The following is a 25,272-nucleotide window of genomic DNA, read 5'->3' as shown; positions in this document are numbered from 1 at the left end:
CATTACTAATAATAATCTTTATAGATTATGTCTAATGCTTATGTTACATATAGAGAGAAGTGAGGTTATAGTAAAAAGAGCTAAGGAAATAATTATGGTAAGAAAATATTCAAGAAATAAGTAAAAAGAATGTAGCCATGTAAGAACCCTGTAGAATGGCAGCAAGCAGAGGTCTGATTATAAAACCACAATTATTGTCTTATATTAAACTGGATTTCTGGCCAAGTGCCATCAGGGAGTCGTTAAAGGATTATGTTGCCTAGAAACTTGGTCAACATGACATCAATGTATTGGGATGGCCTTCTAGACCTCTTCCTTTTCCAGCAAATCAAATTAACTGATGGAAACCAATGACTGAGGTTTTATAATCAGACCTCTGCTCGCTGCCATTCTGCAAGGATCTCAAGTGGCCAGGTTCTTTCTTAAACTGTTTATACTGCAACCTAATTTCTAAGTAAACTTCGAAATGGCTTTCACCATGAAAGGAAGTTTCCTTTCACTTTTTTTTCCTTATCAATAGCATTGGACTTTTTATCAGTACTAATAGCGACAATATGCGGGGTTCTATGTCATAGAGTTAAACTTTAAAGGGGTGTTCCTATCTAGGACTTTCATGGCATATCAACATTCTCATAGATGTGGGTCTCATGTCAGGAGCCCATACAGTATCTATCTTGAGAATGATGCCACATTTGCTCTGGCTGTAGTGTATGAAGGGGTGACCATGCATGTGCAGCTCTCAACAGTCACTTCTATGGGACTTACAAGGATAGCAAAGCAACTTTGCTTGGTTGTTCTTGAAACTCTAATAAAAGCGAATGGAGAGAGCCATGAATGAGCTGCTATGTGACACTGCAACCACAAATGGGGTCATGTTCTCAAGATGGAACATACATCTATTGGACTTTTATGGCATATCCTGTTGATAATAAATTAGCTCATCTCTATTCGCCTTTCAATACTGACATTGATCTAAGCTAATGTAATGTAGTTAGACCAGTACTGATAATGAACATGCACCATAATTATATCTTGTAAATTAGTAGAAAGTCTAACAATAGTTAATCATGAGTCCTTAGACATATATTGGGAGACAACTTTAAGCTATACCTACATGTCACCTTGAAAAAAAAAAACTAAAAGTCAAGCAAAATTTATTTTTAGGTCCACCTTGTGGGACAGTGGACTGTTCGTCAGGTGTGCTTACATTTTAAGAGAGCATCCTGTGTCATTGAGACATTAGAGGTTTAGCTCTGTGGGGGTCTGATCACTGAGACCCCACAGATGTCTAAAACAAGGGGAGAGAAGTGTCTGCATATCAGTCTCTCTCTCTCTCTCCTCACTGCAGAGGATGGAATTGAAATTGGTCCATAGACTTCCATTGAGCCCATCTAGTGCAACAAGGGAAAAGAGTGTGATATGAGCTGCTTCTCCCCTTGTTCTAGAGATCTGTGGGGTCTCAGTGATCAGGGGGTCTCTGAATTTTCTCACACTTCATGGTAATAAATTAATTTTCCCTGAAATAGTGTAAAAAAAACCCTGCTCACCTCCATTTGAGCGTGAAGAAGCTTCAGCAGCCATCTTGATTTGAGATCTCGTGCAAAATCTTGTGCGTGATGACGTATGATTTCACCACGCCGGCCAGCTTGATAATGTCATCACGCACAGCAAGAGATTTTGTGTGGGATCTTCAATCAAGATGGCCGTGTCAGCCTCTTCACACTAAAATGGATAAGGTAAGTATTATTATTTTTTTTTATCCTTGAAAGCCTTCATTTTTCATCTCAGATGCCACGATCAGCATCTGAGGGGTTCAATAATGGGAAGCAGCACAATTGTCATTCCCTGCCATAGCGCCTTCTATTTACAAATAAATGTGCTTCTTGATTAATTAATTTTGTCATGAAGCAAATTTCTTTCTGAAATTCGGCGAAGCAGCTGAATCGAAGTTTTCATAATTTCGACTCATACACACAGCAGCTATATCTGCTGAAATAAAGCAGAAAAAAATATTTTTAATAATATTCACTTCATAAATCCTATAATCCTCAAAAAAACAGCTTCTTGCTTTCACAATTAAAGCCAACAACGAGAGGTAAGAACTGATGCTTGTATGACTTAACACAAAGTTCTGAAGAACCAGAAAACAAGAAATTGATTTCTCTCGAATTGCTGCTTCAGTGAGCTTGTATCGTCAGTTTGGGCTTGTATATTGTGTCAGGGGAATTGGCTAGAAAGTCATCTGGGACACAGACGAGTTTTAAAGGAGAAGTTCGAGACACAATTAGTCTACACATAGCGCACACAGTTCAGAAAAGCTTACTAAATGAAACAAGAGCTTGTTGGGAAGCAAAGAGATATCTCCTTGTTATAACGAGACCAAAGACTTCAGCATACTGATATACAGCAAGCCCTCATCTAGACTAACCATTCATACATCACACAGTCTGAGTGTATTTAGAGAAACCCCTTAAATGAATATTCATTCTTCTAATTATTCCTAAATTGCCAAAATTATTATTTTTTCCTTAAGGAACCCTAGATCAAGCAAATTAAATTTAAAAGCTTCTCTCCCCTCATTCTACATATTGGTGGGGGTCTCAGGGCTTTGACTTAGACTCAGTGCTTAACTTTTTGAAAGGTTAGTGACCCTTTAACACCAAGACCTCATTAGTAATGTCTGAGTGACAGTAACATATATGGTTTTAGTTAACCCCTTCGCTACCAGTGCCACACATGTACGGCGCTGGAGCGATGCATAAACATGGCACCCGCTCGCATGTGCAGCAGGCGCCATGGCCGGCAGATCTCTGCTGCTACAAATAGCAGAGACCTAGGGCTAATTACCGTGACCGGCAATAATGCCAATTGCGGTAATTAAATGCTTTAGATGCCTGGACCAAGTAAGATCACGGCATCTAAATGTGCAAAAACCCAGAAGCTCGCGCTGCCGGGCTTCCTACCGATGTCCCGTGTGGCCAATTGGGGCATCGGTAGTTGCGCTGAACACTTTGAGCATCAAGGCTGAAAGTGTTCATGCTACAATTCTTATTTTGGCCAGGATAAGAAATGAGCAATTTCCAATCCAAACCCCTTTTTAAAAATCCCTGAAAATATAGAATTAAAAATTTTAAAAAACATAATTTATAGGCTCATATATGAACCACAAAATCATCATAAAAAATATAAAAATGTTAAAAAATATATAAAAATCGGTGGCTTAATTTTTATATATATATATATATATATATATATATATATATATATATATATATATGTGTGTGTGTTTTAGCCATAATATATTTACATATATTATATATTTAGAATATAAATATATTATGGCTAAAAACATCAGTAGTAGTTTTCCACATATTATGCATTCATAAATATCAGAAGTATGATTATATATATATATACATACACTCACCTAAAGAATTATTAGGAACACCTGTTCTATTTCTCATTTATGCAATTATCTAGTCAACCAATCACATGGCAGTTGCTTCAATGCATTTAGGGGTGTGCTGGTCAAGACAATCTCCTGAACTCCAAACTGAATGTCAGAATGGGAAAGAAAGGTGATTTAAGCAATTTTGAGCGTGGCATGGTTGTTGGTGCCAGACGGGCCGATCTGAGTATTTCACAATCTGCTCAGTTACTGGGATTGTCACGCACAACCATTTCTAGGGTTTACAAAGAATGGTGTGGAAAGGGAAAAACATCCAGTATGTGGCAGTCCTGTGGGCAAAAATGCCTTGTGGATGCTAGAGGTCAGAGAAGAATGGGCCGACTGATTCAAGCTGATAGAAGAGCAACGTTGACTGAAATAACCACTCGTTACAACCGAGGTATGCAGCAAAGCATTTGTGAAGCCACAACAGCAGAAGACCCGACCGGGTACCACTCATCTCCACTACAAATAGGAAAAAGAATTTGCACGAGCTCACCAAAATTGGACTGTTGAAGACTGGAAAAATGTTGCCTGGTCTGATGAGTCTCTATTTCTGTTGAGACATTCAAATGGTAGAGTCCGAATTTGGCGTAAACAGAATGAGAACATGTATCCATCCTCTGATGGCTACTTCCAGCAGGATAATGCACCATGTCACAAAGCTCGAATCATTTCAAATTGGTTTCTTGAACATGACAATGAGTTCACTGTACTAAAATGGACCCCACAGTCACCAGATCTCAACCCAATAGAGCATCTTTGGGATGTGGTGGAACGGGAGCTTCGTGCCCTGGATGCGCATCCCTCAAATCTCCATCAACTGCAAGATGCTATCCTATCAATATGGGCCAACATTTCTAAAGAATGCTATCAGCACCTTGTTGATTCAATGCCATGTAGAATTAAGGCAGTTATGAAGGCAAAAGGGGGTCCAACACCGTATTAGTATGGTGTTCCTAATAATTCTTTAGGTGAGTGTATATAGCAAAAAACAGACTGGGCAGCACCGCAGTTACGCTTATATGTATAGAGTGCCAGCGGCTGTGAGGACGATCCATCCCCAAAAATATCCAAATAAAGAAAAAAATTCCACAGCCAAGGCGTAAAAATCCAAGTAGAAGCTTTATTCACCAGACAGCTGCCAAGAACCTTAACCACTACGCTATATAGTTACATGTTAGCCTGCAGTGAAATATGAAATGATACTTCTGCTATAGGAATACTTACTACATGACAAGAACCTTAACCACTACGCTATATAGCTACATGTTAGCCTGCAGTGAAATATGAAATGATACTTCTGCTATAGCAATACTTACTACATGACAAACTACTATGAGGTTTTTCTGACACAGTTTATTATTCAGCTTTATAGTTGTGTGGTAAAGGTCCTTGCCTCTAATGTAGAACATTGTGAGTTCAAATCCTGGCAGAAGCTTTTCAGAATTACAGGCTAAATTAGATTTAAATACACTGTGGTGTCCTCAAGCACTCTATATGGAGTCAGAGCAGGGACTCCTAAGCCCCGGACTCACGCTGGGGGATTCCCTCACTGTACAGAGATCTTCTGCATACACCTCAGTGGGACCCAGCAACCTCCCCTCTTCAGAGCAGGGGGTGCCTGGTTTATTGCTCGGGTTCTCCCATTGACTTCTATTGTGCTCGGTAGAGCACCCGAGTGCTTTGGTGCTCGATCAACACTAGTAATGGAAAAAAAGAGTCAAAATGGCCAATTTGCTATTTTTTCATTGCTTCTCTTACCCCAAAAAATTTAATAAAATGTGATCAAAAAGTCACGCACACTCCAAAATGCTATCAATAAAAATTAAAGATTGTTTCACAAAAAAATGAGCCCCTAAACAGCTCAGTAGACATAAGTATAAAAAAAAGTTATGGGGGTCAGAATAAGGTGATGTAAAAAAAAAAAAATAATTAACGAAGTTGAAATTAATTTTTACACTATTCAGACATAAATAACCCATACATATGCAGTATCTTGTATTTGTACTGACCCAGTGAATGAAGGGCATGGGTCAGTTTTGCCATAAATGAAACGCCGTAGGAACAAAACCCGTAAAATGGTGGAGAAATTGCGTTTTTGTTAAAATTCCACCCCATTTGGAATTTTTTTTAACTGCTTTACACTACATTTTATACCATAATTAATGGTGGAATTAGAAAGTACAACCTGTCCCGCAATAAATAAGCCCCCATACAGCTATGTGACTGGAAATATAAAAAAGTTATGGCTCAAGGAACATAGGGAAGAAAAATGAAAACACAAAAACGAAAAAACCTCCGGTATCCTAGGGTTTAAATATATGGCCTATTTAATAAGAAACTGCATTGTCTAATATTTTTTAATAAAAAAGAATGTCCAAAAATGATCCCTCTTTGGTTGCAGATGTCTTTTTCTCTGAATGCGAATAACACATAACATTTGCATTTGGAAAAATAAATTTCAATATTAAAGATATTTGAAATATATTGATTATTTTCATTAGACATTTTGCAAATAAATTATTGTCAAATAATTAAAATATATATGAGCCCCTGTAGTGCTGGTGGTTATAGGCCATAATTAGAGTTTTATTTCTACCTTATTATGTTGGGCAATGCAATGGTCACTTCCTTTTTGAGATCACCATGCCATCTGTTTTCCAGTCGTGCTAGTCTCATATGGCTTTATGCAATTTCTCAAAACTATTATGGTTTTCAGAAGACATGTAGATCAATACAATATGGGATTGCAATAGCAATCAGAAAGCTTTCCATGATTGATTATATTGTGCTGAACAGCAAAAATAATCTAGCTCTTGTATTACACTTAGATTACTAACATATTCTTGTTATATTGTCACGGCGGGGAGTGGGGGAAACCCCCCACCGTGCGGAGTCAAAGGGAAAAGGTGATCAGCCAGGCCAAAAAGGAGTAATAAGGGAGCAGGTCACCTCCTACAACATCCCTAATCCTCTACCTGACTCCTCACCGTATGAGCGGACCCCGATGGTGGGACGGCTCATACCCTGGATACCTAATATCCTGAGTCGCCCTGGAAATCCCTCACTTAGGAGCAGGGGAGAGATGACCTGTTCATCCCAGTCATGGAGGAACAGGAGTCTCTATCTGAAGCCAGGCTGCAAGGAGAGGGGAGCACATACAGCATATGTAGATGGCAGGTAAGCAAAACCAAAAACACACTTACCTGCCAGAGACACACTGACTGGAACCCGTGCACTAGTGCTGCAGTCCACACCAACATTAAATGACACAGCACACACCACAAACCACACAGGAACCCAGGACTCCCATAGCTGCAATAACATGAGGCAGGGGAAAGACACCAAACACCACCAGACATGTAACACCAAACAAGAAATACAAACACCCTGAACATCACCCACTCCATACAAATAAAGACAGGAAGGGAAGGAGACACCGAGATAACATTGAGGACCACAAGGGTGGCCCTCACTGGACAGATGTTAAAAGCCAGGAACAGAGAACCACCAGCATCCGCCAAGGCTGGAGTAACACTGAGCTTCCGGCATCCAGCAGAGACTAAATAGCTCAAGCAGCCACACCCACACACACACATAAACCCAGTGTTCACAAAACACTAGAAAGGGAGTTAACCCTTCCAACACCAGACAAGGGAAGGAAGCCACTTAAAGGGGAAGTGCACACATAAGCATACCAAACCAAACGTTACCACCGGCAACAGCATGCATGGCAACCATGTCACGGCAATCACCCAGAAGGCCGAGACACTGCCACCGCATCCTCTCACAGCAACACGTTGCCGCAGGCAACCGCAAGTGTGGCAACAGTGTCACAGCGTACACCATAGGCCGTGACATATATATTTCCTATTACAACATACCTAAAGGTAAGAAGCACCTACGGTAAAAATAAAAATAAATATAATAAAAATTCAGTGGACTAGAGATGAGCAAACTTCTTGAAATTGTTTTCATTTATTTGATACATTCTTTAAAACATGGAATTACAAGTCCAAATTGATTCTACACAAATGCAATATGCTCCAATTGCTCCAAAAATTTGTATATAACACTCTACGGTTTCCTAGGACTTATATTGTCTCTCTGAAATAGAACAAGATGGACATGAAATTCTTCTCTGAGGGAGCCGTGCAAGCCTGTTAAGAATTGTAAACATCTCAAGATAAAACTGCCCTGGCTACCTGATTAATATTGAGGGGGATGCTCTTTCTCATTAGAGAGAACACCTAGTATGCATGAGGAATATTGTAGTCTAGCTAACAATGCTCTGCATTTCTGAGAATAATATATGCATTAGAATATCTTACATCAGCTGGCATCAGATAGGCTTAGTGTTCTTTATTTTTTAAATGAAAGCTAATTTGCATATCTCTAGGTTTGTGGGTAAAGATATTCAATTTAGTTTTCCTTAAAAAAAAAAAAAAAAAAACAGTAAGCCTATCTAATGCCTAATAATGGTGGTTTCCCTTACAAGAAAGAGCACCACCAAGAGTAACCCCCAGGCCTCTAAGGTAACCAGGCAGTTTTCTCTTGAGATACACAGTACTCTTGTCCTTTTGGAAGGAAAGTTGATTTTCAAATCTCACTCAGAAAAGTGTTATGCATGAGTCTCTGTCTCTGTGGGATTTGCCTAAAATAAATCATAGGAGATTTAGGTTTGTTAGAATTTTTGGGGGAACTTCAGGGCATATTTTAAATACAATCTCATTTCTACAGTGAGCTCACTCTGGATTTTGCCACTATTCACAATCCTATCCTGGTAAGAAGGGCACAAGTGCTCTATTAGTTTCCCCAAAAATCCATAGTAACATAGGTTGTAACACTTGTAAGACATATATCCATTAATTTCAGTCCATTGAGCTGGTTTCCTCATTCCACTAATAATGGAGAGGAAACCATGGGTTCACACTGCCAAAATGTATTGTATTGATGAACCTGGTGCTCCGGTATGTGCCTTATAGACAATGCAGAGACTACATGTCACAGTGTAGTTCACTGTGTCACAGGTTGCCGTACGTACTTGCTTTAGTAGCTCTGGAGTACTGGCTACGGTGGATTCCGTGCATGTTGGTTGCTATGAGCTACATGTAGTTGTGGCTTCCTGTGTGTGAATTGCAGCTCATGTGACCTGTGTGTCAACTGTCCCCTATTATATTCTTGTGGGGTTAACGTTGCCTGGTCTGGGCCTAGGTGTGGTTTATCTGGTGATCTCGTTAACCTGCTCTATATTATCTTGTGAGCTGTGGGTTTGGGAGTCAGTCTGTCTCCAGCTTTGCTGGGTGCAGGATCTATGCACCTGAACTGGGGTTATTCCACTTGCCCTGTCTGTGTGGTCATCTATTGAAACATCAAGGTCACCTTGTCTTGGTCCCTGCTTGATGTTTCCTTGCTGTCATGTCTATGTCTCTCTGTTCGCCCATGGACTAACTCTGCATGGGGAACAGGCATCTGCTAGTACGGTTCTATGCCTTCGTTGAAAGGGCTCCTGGGTTCTCCGGAAGGAGGAGATCTAGTCTCTGTGCAGCTTTGACTAGGACCGCCATGTAGCAGTGTTTTCATAGGATCTATTTATCTGCCTGTTCTGTCTTGTTTTAGCAGCTCTGTCTGTGGCCGGCATGCATCCTTTCTGCATGAGGTCCAGGCATCTATTTGTTGTCTATTGCTTCCTTGTTTAGCTTGCCTGCTTGTCTGGTTCTGAGTCTTCTTTTTTGGTTTCCATTATGTCCTGTCTGAACAGTGTCCTGTGTTTGGTTATGTCTAGGTTCCTTTTCGTGTCCCCGGGTTCCAGTCTGTTTCATGCTTGTCTGGACTGATGGTGCTTGCACCAACATCAGTCACTGCAGGTAAGTGGCCAAGTGCACCGGGACCATGCTGGAGGTGCGACCAGTGAGCCCTCGGCTAAGTTCATCCCCACCACCATGAACTCTGTGAAGAATGGGGCTCATTTAGTCTCCGCCCTGTGGGTTTGGCCCCAAGTCAAACCGGTGCACTTTGTCCAGTGGTAATACCTGCCACTTTACCCTTACCTGCTGGTCCAACTTCCTGTCATATCTGGATCTCTGTTAATAAAGTATTCATTTTGGTCCTTGCCTTGTTGTCAGATTGTTTGTCTTGGTGTTTTATGCCTGAGAGATGTTCTAGGGATCCGTATGACCCTCACTAGAACATGACACCACCTCTGTAGTGCATTTTCCTTGCTTGCTGGCTATTTATGAGATCTTGCTCACCATCATTTACACTATAGCTATATTTTAGCCACTTGCTATCATCTTTGGAGGGAGATTCTGCTTTGGAAAATTCCTTTTTTGTTATAAAAAATTGGGTAATCTCACAGCTGTGACCCAAAGTGATCGGATCAAAGTTGCAGAGGAACCTGACAGTACATGTTTAATTCTCCTATAGTGCCTCCACTGGAGAAATAGAGCATTGCAAGGTGCCTAATGATATCAATAGACTGTCCAAGCAACATATGGACATGGCAGATCCTCCAGAGACAGATGTTCTTTGTCTTTACTCTCTTCCCAGGATAACTGACGTGGGTCACATATCAGTCACCTCTCTGTTAACTAATAAGGTATATAAAAATGCAAAAGCCAGGTTTTCATTTGACCCTCTGCATAATGCACCAAAGGTTTGTATGCTATTTACGTGACATGGATGCTCCAGTACTAAGTGAATGAGCAGCGTGCTGAACAAATAGCTATATTAACAGTGTAGAGCACCACATTAGCTGTGATTGTGTCTGTTACATCTGCATATTCTGCCTTTCACAGTACAGGGAATCAATATTTTTATTTTTGCTATAAATAATATTATTTTATTTTTTTATATATAGGCTTTATCTACATTATAGCTATGAACGAAGTCTCATATGATAGAAAATATGCATTCAACCCTTTGTAACTTAATTTAAATAAAGCATGCTAAAAAGATTACAGAAACACATACATGTGCAGTAAATAACCTAGTGATGTTAATGACGTAAATACATAGAGATGAGCGAAGTTTTCAAAAGTTCGATTCGGCTGATTCGCCGAATTTTACAAAAAAATTCCCTTTGTGACAAATTACTTTGTCACGAAGCGCATTTTTTTGTAAGTAGCGGGTGCAATGACAGGGAGCTTCAATAGCGCCGCCTCCCTTCATTGTACCCCTTAGATGCCACGTTCATACATGATCGCGGCATCTGAGTGTAAAAACAGTGTGAAACTAAAAATTTTAATCAAACTTACCGCATCTATTTGCTCGCGACAGGCAGGCCGCCGGCTGACGTGATGACGTCATACGTCACCACACATGGGATTTTGTTCGATATCTTCAATCAAGAGGGTGGCTAGCAGCCCATCCCGAGCAAATGGGGGAGGTAAGAATGAATTTTTTTTTATTTTTTTTATACTATTTCAGGTTAAATCGATTCGCTTACACAAAGCACGAGGAAATTCGGCTTCGAGGCAAATAGAATTAATCCTGAAATTCGGATCAAATTCCACTTCGTGGGATTCAATTCTCTCATCTCTAATTAAGACCATTATTGAAAAGGAGCTGCGTACTGTGCACACTGCTCCTAATGTATGCTTTCCACTATTTAAAACCTTTCATTGATTTGGAAACACGCCTTCTACAACATATGACATCTGGTAATTACAGACATGGCAGAGACTGATGGCTTTAGCATTTTATTATGTAGATATATGCATTTAACAGAAAGATCCTGTAGAATCTCCAGCCTCCATTACTACTTGACATCTCGATTTGAACTCGCAGGCAATCAGCAACAACCAGAAGGCAATGAGCCTAATGTCTGATTTAAGAAAAAGACGGTGTCAGATAAATTGTCTGTATCTCTTAGAAAATTTATGTTATTTTCACAGCAACCTTGCCCGCTCCCTAAAATATGGTTTACATGTACAGTACACAATAGAAAATGTTTGCAATTTTTTTTTTTATCTTCTGCTTTTGTTTTACCTTAATGAAAACAATGTCCTTTGTCTTATATGATTGCAGTAACAAAATAATAAAATAAAGCACGGAATGATACACAAAGATGCAACATAGTATCAAATAAGGCACAAACTGCAATCGAGGGAAATTCATCTCTGTCAGGAGACACGTTCGATTATATTATTAGTTGTTTTTCTATGACAACAATTGTAATTTAATAAGAGCGTTTGTTTCGCATTGCAGTTGTGCATATGTGGCACACTTCCAGATATTGTTTTGTAAGTACGTGACTTGCTTTCTGAAACATTAAAGGGGTTACCCCTTGAAATTAAAACAGCTTTTTTTTCTCATATATCTAGAAGACTTGCTTCCCTTTCTTTACCCTTTATAGCTGAGTGGTTAAGGTCCTTGCCTCAATGTAGAACATTGTGAGTTCAAATCCTGGCAGAAACTTTTCAGAATTACAGGCTAAATTAGATTTAAATACACTGTGGTGTCTTCAAGCACTCTATATGGAGTCAGAGCAGGGACTCCTAAGCCCATCAGTGTGGAGTAGGATTCTGGCTAACCGGGACCAATGCCTTGGAGACTACTCAAACAAAACAATAGCTGATCTTAGGGAGACCAGCTACAGAAAACCCTGTGGAGCCTCATTTAAGAGTCTTGACACAGCAATCCAAAGTGCAAAGCTCCCTGGGAAACAGTGATATGCAAAATAACCGTGGAGCCACAGTTATGGGTCTCCAACACAGTGAAAGCCAGATATCCCTCAAAGGAAGGAAAACCGAGCAAAGGGGTGTCCCCATTACAGAGATCACCAAATCCAGTAGGATCTGGTTAGCCAGAATCCTACTCCACACTGATGAGGGGCAAAACCCCGAAACAGCTGTCTGTGGATGGATAACTGGCTTAGGTTTTCCCCATCACATCCTTAAAGCTTGTAAAAGAGCGGGATCTTGACATGGGGCCACTTAATATGGTGTATTTGGTGATCTCTGTAATGGGGACACCCCTTTACTCGGTTTTCCTTCCTTTGAGGGATATCTGGCTTGCACTGTGTTGAAGACCCATAACTGGGGCTCCACGGTTATTTTGCATACTTTCTGTGTGTGGGCAGAAGCTCATCAAGCACCTGCATCTCCCAGGATGCACTGCAATGAGCTCTTGTTAACCCCTTACTCCCCTGCATAGAAAATAGTCCCTGACATTTAGCCCCGTGATACATATGGTATGTAATACCCCCACAATATTCTTCTCCGCAGTCTAGAAATGGATATAGCTACATATCTGTATGAATTTAGAAGTAAGAATGAATGAATGAATGAATGAATGAATGAATTAAGGAAAGTTGGCCTAATCCTCTATGAAATCACCACACCAGCACTGAAGGGGAAGGGATTAGGGCCATGTAGGTCCACTTCTGAATGTAGGAGAAAAGTGGATCAGAAGAATAAACAGCAGGGGGTGCTAGCAGAGAGTAAAGTGGAATGTATATTACCAAACTATATTTTTTATTGCATGTATATTGCAATAATATTTCTTTTGCAATGCACTATTCACGGAATAGAAATACTTTTCATGGGATAAGGACTTTAATGAACTAAAATTGTCCCTATTTCAAAAGATTTTTCACCAGATCTGATGTGGATTCAGATAGTTTTAGGATTAGGAAACTTGGGAGGAAAGTGGTCTATAGAATAAGAAATTTCTTATAATATCAATGATTGTACCCAATCACCAGATTGTAGAATTCATCGCTAATAACAACTAAGACTGTTTTCAATCACAAAAACTGTTCCAAACTAATTTCTTGTGGATAGAGAGAAACAAATCTGTTCTAAAATTCAGAAAATGAACACATTTATTTTCAAAAAGTTATGATTTTACCAAGGATGAATTTTGTGTGAATAAATTAGGTAGAATGAGAGATTAGAGAGCGACTTTTTCAAGGCAATCAGAGTACTTTCCATTTGGGTCAACTTTATTCATGTTTATTTGTGGAACTACATTTGTGCTTAAAGGGGTATTTTGGTTGTTACAAGTTATCCCCTACCCACAGTATAGGTTATAACTAGTGTTGAGCAAATCAAAGTTAACGAAGTGGAATTCGATCCAAATTTCAGGAAAAATTTGTTTCCCCACAACTCCGAATTTTTTTGCACTTCGTGGTCACGAATCAGCTTTTACTGAAATGACGGGAAAAAAAGAACCTTATCCATTTGAGCAAAAATAGGTCATCATCACGCGCTGATGTGTGATGTCACCATGCCATCACGCTGGGCAGGCACGGTGGCGCCATCAATGATGACGTCACCACGCCTGCCCAGCATGATGAAACGGTGAAGTCATCACATCAGTACAAGCAAGAATTGATGGGTTTTCTTCAATCAAGATAGCCACCACAGCTTCTCCACAATCAAATGGATGATGTGTGTATATATATTTTTGTTTTAACTCCTGATTAACCCACCGATAGACTGAATGTGACTCTCAGATGCTGCGATCAGTGTTGAACACGGCATCTGAGTTAATAACTGGGGGGGGAGCAGCAGGATCGCCGTTCCCCATCATTGCATCCGCTCCATAATGGAATGCAATTCGTTACAAAGTAATTCGTAATAGATCTAATTTCTTGACAAAATTTGGCAAACCAGACGTATTGAATTTTTGAAAAGTTTACTAATCTCTAGTTATAATTAGATCTAGATTGGAACCCCACTGATCCTTAGAACGGGGACCTCGTACCCCTTTGGAGCCACCCAAAATGACCACAGCTGCACATCAGGTATGTGAACTGCTGCCCAATCCATCTCTACTGGAGTTCTGGGAATAGATCCACGTTGTAGTCGACGTAGTAAGAGTAACATTGCACACACCTGACCTGTCACATTGTTAAATTCAGGGGGCTCCGAGGTGGAAGGGCCCCTGTTCTTATGATCAGTGGGGGTTCCATTTGTAGAACTCCCACTGATCTAATAGCTATCCCCTATCCTTACTAACTTGTAACAACCACAATATATCTTTAACGTCCCATGTAAAATGCACCATAGATGGGTCAATTATCATTAAAATGTATAAGGTCATCTCAACACTGAAATTGATGGCAATAGATGCTGCAACAAGGATTAATCGCTACCTGGAATCATCAACATAAGTAATCCCCCCACTGAGGAGATGTTGATTCTCCATGCAGTATTCATTATGGGGGGATGCTACAGTTGTGAGGCTGATATAATATACAGATGCAGCAGAGCAAAAAGGAATGGTTAATAGTGATGAGCGGGAGGTGCCATATTCAATTTTGCGCTATTTCGATTGAATATTCGTCTTATATTGGTCGAAATCAAATATTCGTCATTATTCTATTTATAGTGAATAATTTGCGATTTAATTATTTGCGTATTGTGAATTTTCTTTTAACTGTATAAGGCCACTTTCCTATGGCTATGGCTAGGCTAATATGTGTATTTTACGAATATTCGCTATATTGCTATAACTTCGTTATTTAGAATATTCGTAATATTCTAAAAAAGAAGTTATAGCAATATAGAGAATATTTATAAAATACACATATACACTGTAATTTAGCTAATATAGTGCTATAATCAGTTTTTTTGTCTAATTTTACACTATTAAAAAAAATACTATAGCAGTATATTAGCTAAATTGCAGTCTATATGTGTATTTAACAAATATTCGCTATATTGCTATCGGGGACGCTTGTCAGGGAGCAGTATGCCAAAGTGAAATAACAGTGCACATTGAAAAAAAAAAAACTTATAGTCTAAATAATGAATATATTCTCTATATTGCTATAACTTCGTCTTTTAGAATATTACGAATATTCTAAAAAACTAAGTTATAGCAATATAATGAATATTCGTAAAAAACACATATAGACTGTAATTTAGCTAATATAGTGCTATAATCTTTTTTTTTTGGTCAAATTTTTTGGGCCTCTTCTGGACTTCAGTTTTGTACACTATGAAAAAAAAATACTATAGCACTATATTAGCTAAATTGCAGTCTATATGTGTATTTTATGAATATTCGCTACATTGCAATAACTTCGTTTTTATAATATTTGTTTTTTATAATAAATAACTTCGTTTTTTATAATATAAATCTTTTTTTTTTTTCAATGTGTACTGTTATTCCACTTTGGCATAATGCTCCCCGACAAGCGTCCCTGTCACCATGGGAACGCCTGTGGGTTAGAATATACCATCGGATCTGAGTTTTCACGATCTCAGGGAAAACTCAGATCCGATGGTATTTTCTAACCCACAGGCGTTCCCATGGTGACGGGGACGCTTGTTGGTGAGGAGTATGCGAACAACTGTACAGATAGGAAAAAATAATGCGAAAATTCTAAATAACAAATATATTCACTATATTGCTAAATATTTGTTTTTTTAGAATATTGGTTATTTTTTTTCCCATTTGAAAACATGATTCCTTCCCTAAATTGCTTGTGGGCCAATGACTCATTGACCCACAAGAAAGAAGCAGGGAGGAATCATGTTTTCAGATGTTAAAAAATGACGAATATTCGATATAGCGACTATATAGCACTATATTCGTAATATTCACAAATTTACAAAGTTGCGATATTTGTGATATTCGAATATTCGAGCTCAACACTAATGGTAAACCCATTAAGTAAACAATGGCAAAAAAATGTACATTTTTTTCAATGGTTTTCAATGGCTTTTGTTAACACACAATTCTGCTACATTTGTATCACTAGTTATTTCCTTCCCACTCATTAGTATCCACATCTTGTAGCAATTGCTTTTTATAAAGATTTCAGTTTTTTCCAAAATCTTGCAAATCTGAAAAAAAGATGTATAAAAGCAAAACTATACATCATGTTTCCTGCTCCTTGTACATGTATCCTCAGATGGTTCCTCTCACGCTACGCTGATGTACACATGACTGAATGAGAGCAAGTCTCCAGTGAGACCAGTGACATGTCAAAAAAAACGCAATGTTTGTCTAGTACAGTAAGGGTCTCATTAACCAGGACGACCCCGAAAGTGACTCCCAATCATGTCTCCTGCCTCAGTACTAAGATGATTCTCAATTTCAGTGGAACAGTTAATAATATGGGTCCTCTATGAGATGACAGAACTACATCATGGACTAATTCTATTTAATTTATGTTTATTGGATTATAAAGAACAGCATCACATAAACAAGGCAGTAATCCTACAATGAGAATCTTTTCATACTGTATGTAATAACATTTTTAAACAGGTAACATCAGAAATTAGGCACAGGGTTGGAACCTCTAGTTCATAATGACAATTAAAGGCGAAGAATAGGAAAAAAGGGAAAATGGAAAATTGAAGGAGGTCAAAGGAAAAAAGGAAAAGGGGGTGAGAATAACAGGGCCTGTTTTGTTTCCATTTTTCCTACAAGCAATGACTAATTATAATTTAAACTAATAGAATTCCTATTTATGCTGTAAAATTACTTCACTGGGACATGAGGTATGACCGGACATCAGGTATTCTTGATCATCAAATGGTCATAGTTCCTGATTGAACTGAAAATGTTTTAGAAGAAAATCAGAAATAAATCTGATTCTATTATTTTTCTTAATTCAATGATTTCCAAAACTGGTTTTCTTTGTCCAGTCTTCTGCTTCTGGACTACAGTAAATCTACATATTAGTTGTACGTTCAAGTTCTGTTCTGGAAATAGGTGCCAGATTGTCAGACAATCTGGATTATCCAGATTAAGGGAGTTTCACTGTAATACTTTCCCATGCATCTAAATACAGTGGCAAGGGGAGAGAGGCTTTTTGGTGCCTACCCTGGCACCCAGCACATGTTTTACTAACTGCCCCCCCCCACACACTTTTCCCCAATAAAAAGAGCACAAGATGTTTGACTGCTCCAATTTTTCAGAACAGAAAGTGTTCCGTTTCCCAGCAGCAGCACCACAGGTGAAATGAAGAATTACACAGTAACTTTCTAAATCAATTGGTTGTCCATGTAGTGAACAGGAAACCCTCTTCTCCTCTGTTTATTCAAAATCCGCTCAAGACATCCACTCAAGACATAAATGTAAGTAAAAAAAATAAAACTGGTAATAACACAGTAAAAACTCCTTATAGAGGGCATTATAAATCTATGTAATCTATGTTGGGAAATGTTTTATCATAAGCTACTGCTATCTCTGGGATTCAAAGGTTCTGGGCTCCAACATGACCCCCCAACTACCATGTATCAATTTAAAATACCAGTTCCCTTTCTATGTAGTGGAGTAGCATATGGCCCCTCATACAGGGCCAGCATTATTATTTGTACATGATCTGTAACAGGGGTGCAACTGGTCCTTTTCACCCTGAAACCCACACTTGTGCCTGAACCTATGGAAAGTCAGCTGCCTAGGCTACAGGATCATTCTCTAGTTCATTGATTGGGCAGCGCTATTAGGACCCTTTACTAGTACACTGTATGGTTGTATTATTTGGGGACGATATGGTACATCATAAGGGCATCTATAGACGAGGGCCCCATCCAAACTAAAGCTGGTACTCCCCTTGTGCATCAGGAACCGGGTCAGTGTGCAACTTCTGTGTTTTTTTTATTTTTTATAATTACACCTCTGCTCTACATAAATTTCCAGAGATTAGTGAATCTATCAAAATTTGATTCAGGACCAATTCGGCTAAATTGGCTGACTGATTCGATGTCAGTCGGAATAAATTCGACCCAAATCAAAAGTGCCCTAACTCAACTGCCTGGAATAGTTAGTCTCTCTATTTTCTCCTTCATTCTCCAGAACCAAATCAAACAAAATTCGGATTAATTAGAATAAAAAATAAATTTCTAGCATTTGGTTAAAATTTCACAATTTTAGAATTTATTCTGTCATCTCCATATATTTCTATAAGTGGGGATTCTGAATAAACCTATTGTATGAATTGGTAGCTAATTGCAGGGAGATTCATAACCTTCGTGACTGGCAGGTCTACCGGCCATATGCAGCCAATAGACCACACGAATGTTGATTTCAGTAGGCACTCATAGAGCATGATGAGGTGGCGCTCACCGTGCATAAAAGCTATTTCAATCTAGGTTGTTCAAAAGGGAAACTGAATAAGTAGATATTAAGACTTTCCTTGCACCTGCAATGCTGCATTGTTAAAAACCACCTTCCCAGAAAGAAGAAATAGATGAATTTATAAAATGCGCCTTGGCTTATTTTTTTTGTGAAAGGCTTGAATTATTTACTCTATTTTAAGTATCACTAAAGAGGAAATACATCTCAATTATATTTCAACTTTATGGAAGAATTGCCAGCTGTTTCAGTTACAGCCAAGCAATTGTCAGGTAAAATTTATGCCTGTTTTCTTGGTATTTTTCTTCAGAGATCTGCAAATGTAGCACTGTCTATGCACGTGCCTGGGGGGCCCCAGGTGTTTTGCGTTCCAGATGGTAGTTGTTCTGTACCATAGCACAGCAATGCAGATTGCTTAATGCATGCGGCGAAACAATAAAAAAATATCAGCCTAAACAGTGTGACATTTCAAAGAAAGTTGCTCCTGTTAAAATGAATAAGGCCACACAGGGTTATCGCTGTGTAGACATTTGTCAGCCATATCCACGGTGAACGTATGTGTTATGCACCTTTCCTGTATGTCTACCCTATTGACTATTAGTGATTAACTTCTAGATATGAGTTGCTCAGCTAGGTTTCATACAAATGAATGTCGAGAACCCTTTAGCAGGTTTGGTAATCAGTCTGGAGATCTAGGAACAGTCTGGTTGTGAACTAGTCTGTTTTGTAGTCTGGACCTCCCCCTGTAATAGCAGTTGTGTGGTTGTGTAGTATAGAGCTCTACATACAACAACAGTCTGTCTCTCTAATTTGAGCATCCTATATAACAGCAGTCTGATTGTCTAGTCTGGACTTCCCCCTGTATCAGTAGTCTGGTTGTGTAGTCTGGATCTCCCACTGTAACAGAAGTTTGGTTGTATAGTCTGGAGTGCTTTCTATAACTACAGTCTGGTTGTGTAGTATGGAGCTCTCTCTATAAGAACAGTCTGGCTCTCTAATTAGAGCACCATATATAACAGCAGTGTGGTTGTGTATTCTGGACCTTCCCCTGTAACAGCAGTCTGGTTGTGTAGTTTGGACCTCTAACAGCAGTCTGGTTGTGTAGTCTGGGCCTCTGCCCATAACAGCAGTCTGACTAGTGCGTTTGTGTAGTCTGGACCTCCGCTTGTAACATGAGTTTGGTTCTGTAGTCTTGAGTGCCCTCTTTAACAGCAGTCTGGTTGTGTAGTATGAAGCAGCACCTATAACAACAGTTTGGATCTCTAATCAGAGCACCCCCTATAACAGCAGTTTAGCTCTCTAATCAGAGCACCCCCTATAACAACAGGTTGACTCTCTAATCAGAGCACCCCCTATAACAGCAGTTTGGTTGTGTAGTTTGAACCGCTCCCTATAACAGAAGTATGGTTATGTAGTGTAGAGTTATCCCTATAACAACAGTCTGGTTGTGTATACTAATCATCCCCCTTTAAGAGCAGTCTGGCTATCTAGTCAGAGCACCCCCTATAACAACATTCTGTTTGTATAGCCTGGAGAGTCCCCTATAACATCAGTGTGGTTGTGTAGTCTGGAGCTTCCAATATAATAGGAGTCTGGCGAAGCAGCCTGATCTTTACCCTATAACAGCAGTTTGGTTGTGTAGCCTGAATATCCTCTTTTAAAAGGCAGTCTGACTGCGTAGTCTAAAATGCAGTCTGGCTGTATAATCTGGAGCACTTCTTATGAATGGAGTTATAGTATACCCCCCCCCCCCCCCCCCCTTATAAAATAAGTTATTATCAGCATACCAGAAAATTCAGTAGAAGACAAAGAAAATAAATTTTTAGTATGTTAAAGAGAAACTGTTTCATTATTTTTCCATAAATTAACTGTACAAATAAATATAAGAAAGGGGAAGGGGAACAAATTTCTCCTTTGTTCCCCTTCCTCTTCACTGACACTCAATTCCCTGCTCAGATCCATCTTCAGTGAAGAACAGTTGCCTACTTACTGAAGGATCAGCTTAAATTGGAGAGAGTAGGAAGAGAAGAAGGGAAAAACTACTGGATATAGGCAGAGGAAGAGAGGCTGACACCGAGACTGCTACTAGTTTGTAGGTTATAAAATGCCTATTTCTGCTGTGTAATCTCCTCCATTATTGCTGCTGCTCTTGAGCTACCAAAAGTTAAGAAAATGATTCTGTTTATTCATATGTAGTATATGGGCAGACATAATGAACAGCTAGTTCATACCCACTAGCTCACAAAACCCAGATTGTATAGATAAAACCTGCAAAAAAATCCTAGATCACAACTTATTGTGAAAAATTACATGAAATGATCTAGCCAAGAATGATGGTGTGCAAAGTAAATTTTCATGTAGCCAACATCGGATGTGTGAGACTGACTGTCTCCTTGACGCCTAATCTTAGAACTTTCTTTTAATTGTTTGTGTGGCTATTCTCTGAAAATGTCTTCAACTATAATAACACAAGGTCATGAGTTTTCTATTCAGTTATTCCCATCTGTCCCTTATTTAAATCCAGCATTAGGTAAACAAAACAGATTTTGATAAACTTTGATTAACTAAAAATATTCTAGCCATATGATTACCTGTATTTTTACATGCAAATTTTGTCTTGACATCACATTGCCTCAACGTTCCATTGCAGCCCCTTTCATCACTGCCATCTTCACAGTCCTTCTCTCCATCACAAAGCCACAATTCTGGGATACAGTTCCCATCTGGTTGACACTGGAACTGTTTTTCTTCACAAGGTTTCAAGGCAGGAATTGCTTAAAGAAGAAAACACAACATGACTATTAGTTAAGAACTTTAAGTATAACCATGGTTAATGAGAGTGTTTTGTGTTAGACCCACACTGATCAGACATTGGTGGCCTATCCTGAAAATTGACCATCAAGAACAAATTAAAGGTAACTTCTCATCAATCATCATGAAAATGAAAAATAATTTGCAGATGAGCGGATACATATATAGCTTAATGGGAAAAAATTCTCTATAACTTTTATTCAATTTATTTAAATTCCTCCTCATTTTGGGCTTTTAAATCCAGGATTTGGTCCTATCAGTGATTGACAGCTAGCTCTGTATAAACAGTCATAGAGGGAAGGCTGTTAATCACTGATAGGACCGCCTCCTGGATTTAAAAGCCCAAAATGAGGAGGAATTTAAATGAATAAATTACAAGTTATACTGAATCTTTTCCCACCAAACTATATATCAATAAGCTCAGCTCTTCCTGCTCTATAACATTCTGCCTTTAGCTCAGACACCATATTCAACAGGACAGGTGTCACGGCGGACGTGCACAGTTTAACAGATAACACACCAACCAGGCTCTGGACGAGAGACAGGGGAAGGGTCACCTCCTAGTTTATCCTTGACCTCTTTCCCTGCAATGCTCAGCCCACAGACAAACCTTGAAGGTAGATTTGCTGTGTCCTCCAGCCTATACTAACAGAACCCTGAACTCCCTGAGATGGTGAAGTGGGGAGAAAGGAGCAGCCTGCTCGCACAGAACCTGGATGGGATAGATGACAAAAACAACCAAGCAAGAAGATACACTTATCTGCTGAGAGCAGGAACAAACAGCCAACCTTCCTTCCAAACTTCCCAGACCATAATGAACAGTATTATCCGCTCAGAGCACTTAGCTTGAGACCATTTAAACTAATGACTCCACCCAGTGCACCTGATGCGAGGAGAATCCAGCACGGCACCAAAACAAATACTAGACTCGTGCTGCAATCCTGGCTGACCTCCGCATATCGTCAGAGTGGGGCATGACAACAGGTTCCCAATAAAAGGGTGGTGCCATGTCTTTAAGTTATTCCCTATCCATAGGATAGGGGATAACTAGTTGATCACTGAGAGTCAGACAACTGGGAACCCCATGTATCCTGAGAATGGGAGTTACATTCCCTCGTTCTGATGCAGAAGCATTCACACATTTCATTTAATCTCTATGGGAGCACCAGAAAAAAACCAAGTGCTGCTTCTTTAGAATGGGGGATCAGGATCAGCCTTCGAACCCCCAGTAATCAGCTAATCATCTCCTATATTGTGGATAGGGGATAACTAAAAAATGTGGCATACCCCCTTTAATTCAGAATTCATAGTGTGATGCTCTGGAGTTAGCCAAGGTTATTTGCCATGCTAAAAGTCTAAACAAAGTGAAAGGTAAAGAGCTAGGGATAGGATGAGATAGGGAGTAGAATACATGGGGTCACTTACAAAAAAAATCTTCCAACAGTAATTTTTGTATAAAAAAAAATAAAAACATAAAATATTGATATATAGACTCCTAATATGGGACGTTGATATGGTAGTATCCCTTTAAGCTATCTGTTATCAAGGTTCCAAATTAGTAGTAGTACCAGCACAGGAAATTGTCATTTTTAATATAAAGTGTAAAGTGTCATGTCTAAGGCTTTGCTTTAGTACAAGACTGATTTTAATTGCTCCCAAAAGTCTTTGAAGATACCTTATGATGTTGCTGTTGAACTGAAGAGGTTGTTTACCATTATTTAGATCACAAATTGTACTTTCACATAACTTCAAAGGCCTGGGTTATGATGAAAGAAGACATGGAACATTCCTGACCAAGTTTTATGGGGGATTTCTGTATTAACATCATGTCTTTCTTTTAAGTGTTACACATCAGCTGATATCTGTGCCCTAAATGACTTGATTAGAAGCAAATTGCTGGAAGAGGAGGGAAGAATTACCTGTTAATTGCCAATTAATTCAGTTAAGGCAAATTCCCAAAAGTTTACAGTCTGCGTTAAAAGGGACATATAATAAGGACAATGATTTATTTTCTAGTTTGATCGAGAAACTTAAATTTTGTTTGATGATTTACAGAAAAAGTGCATCATAGCCAAAACAAGAGCGAAAGATGTGTTTAAAAGACCTTGAAACTAATTAAGGACGTTAAAAAGTTCTAGTTCTACGACTAAAGAAAGAAAGGAACCTAGACAAGATCGGGGAAATGGAGAGAGATGCAATTCAGTTCTAAAAAAATATATAAAAAAGAAAGCAAAATCTACTCCAAGGCAAAGGTAAGGTTTGCAGTCTGTGTCTCAATCCATTATCACTGTAGGAGGTCGGAGTAATCAAGCTTCAGAATTTACCTTTCTCAGAATACAATGTTGCGGTCTGTAGAACCTTGTCTAAATGATTGTTCTCCATCATTCCTAACTTCAAAATCAACATCTCAGCTCTTCAGACTTCTTATCATATGGTTGATGCTTAAATAAAAAAAATGATTTATCCTTTTTTATTTTCCTTCTAAAGCTAGTTTCTAGAGATGAGCGAATCGAAGCTGACAAAGTGGAATTCGATCCGAAATTCAGGAAAAATTTGATTTGCAATGAATGCGAATTTCCTCGCACTTTGTGGTAACGAATCACATTTTTGTGAGGACTGAGGAAATGGGGCAAGGAACTCTGGGAAGGCAGGATCACCCAGATTGACATGCATGCATGCAGCCAAACAGCAGCCATTCAGCACTGTGATGTCAAAGCCATATAAATACAGCAGCCATTTTAGATTCTGCCATTTTCCAGCGTTCTGAGTGCAGGGGCAGACGTGAGAAGGCGCTAGGGACAGCAATTGGAAAAACTTGTGCAAAAAAAAAAGAAAACATGCCGAATACCGCATGTGCTCGAGCGCAATGCTCGAGTCTCCGCCCCGCACGTTTCTTGGCTGCACAGCCAATAAACGTGCAGGTAAGTACTGCCCTCACTGTAACTCCGTAGCCATGTTTGTCCCTCCCACCATCTGCCGGTCCTGATGCTCCTGCTCCTCCTACTCCTCGTCACGCATTCTGTCACCATTCGATTACCGAAGCGATTGCCAAGAAACAGCAGTATGCGTACACGCATGCAACAGCGCAGAAGCTGAATGTGCTCCTGTCCAAGTTGCTAGTACTGCAGTGCCTCGCTTTCGAAGTGGTGGACTCTGCACCTTTCTGAGCTGGAGAGTTTCAAGCCATCATTTATTTGCCAAAAAGGCAGTACCAGCCCTGAACAAATATGTAGAACAGAAGGTGGGCCAGTCCTTGAGCATATCGGTGTCTGCAAAGGTGCACGGAAGCACTGGCGTGTGGAGCTATAACTCCGGTCAGTGACAGTACATGTCCTTTACGGCCCACTGGGTGAATGTGGTTCCTGCATACCCACATCAGCAACTTGGCTAGGTCACGCCGCTTCCGCCTCCACGTTCCCATGCCATTGGTCCTGCAACAATGTCCGCCTCTGCCTCCTCATCCTCCACCGTATCTTCAGCCTCCACTGCGGCGACAAGTCACAGTTCCCCTCTAGTATACCACATGTGCAGGACATGGCGTTGTCACGCTGTTCTGCACCTGCTTTGCCTTGGCGAACGGAGTCACACAGGGGATGTAAACTGCTCCGTGTGATTCATCAAGAAATTTAATCCTGGCTGTCTCCGCGACAACTCAAAATTGGAACCATGTTCCATGTTGACTATGGGAACATGTTGTTTAATCTGGTTGTCAAGTGGTTCCTGAAATCTTCCACCCATCTGCAAGACATCCTAAAAATGGCTAGGAAACTTTGCATGCACTTTAGCCACTCGTACACTGCCAAGCACACCCTCATTGAGCTGCAGCGGCAGAACAGCATCCGCCAACATAGGCCGATATACGACATTTCCACCCGATGGAATTCCACCCTTCATATGTTGGACCAACTATACGAACAGAAAAGGCGATCAACGATTTCTTGATGATCCAAACGGATAGGAGTACTCCCCTG

General features: G+C 39.6%; 1 protein-coding gene across 1 annotated transcript in view; it reads right to left on the bottom strand.

Annotated features, from left to right (window-relative positions):
• The window catches only part of LRP1B (LDL receptor related protein 1B), a 1,344,280-nt gene that overhangs the window by 624,093 nt on the left and 694,915 nt on the right, over positions 1-25,272 (bottom strand). Inside the window, exon 22 of the mRNA XM_040441523.1 lies at positions 21,082-21,264. Within this exon, the coding sequence (XP_040297457.1) occupies positions 21,082-21,264 (183 nt within the window). The remainder of the gene's footprint in view (positions 1-21,081; positions 21,265-25,272) is intronic.

Source organism: Bufo bufo, chromosome 7, assembly GCF_905171765.1.
Source record: "Bufo bufo chromosome 7, aBufBuf1.1, whole genome shotgun sequence".
Taxonomy (NCBI): domain Eukaryota; kingdom Metazoa; phylum Chordata; class Amphibia; order Anura; family Bufonidae; genus Bufo; species Bufo bufo.
The sequence above is the reverse complement of the archived record's forward strand: the minus strand, read 5'-3'. Positions and strand labels throughout refer to the sequence as shown.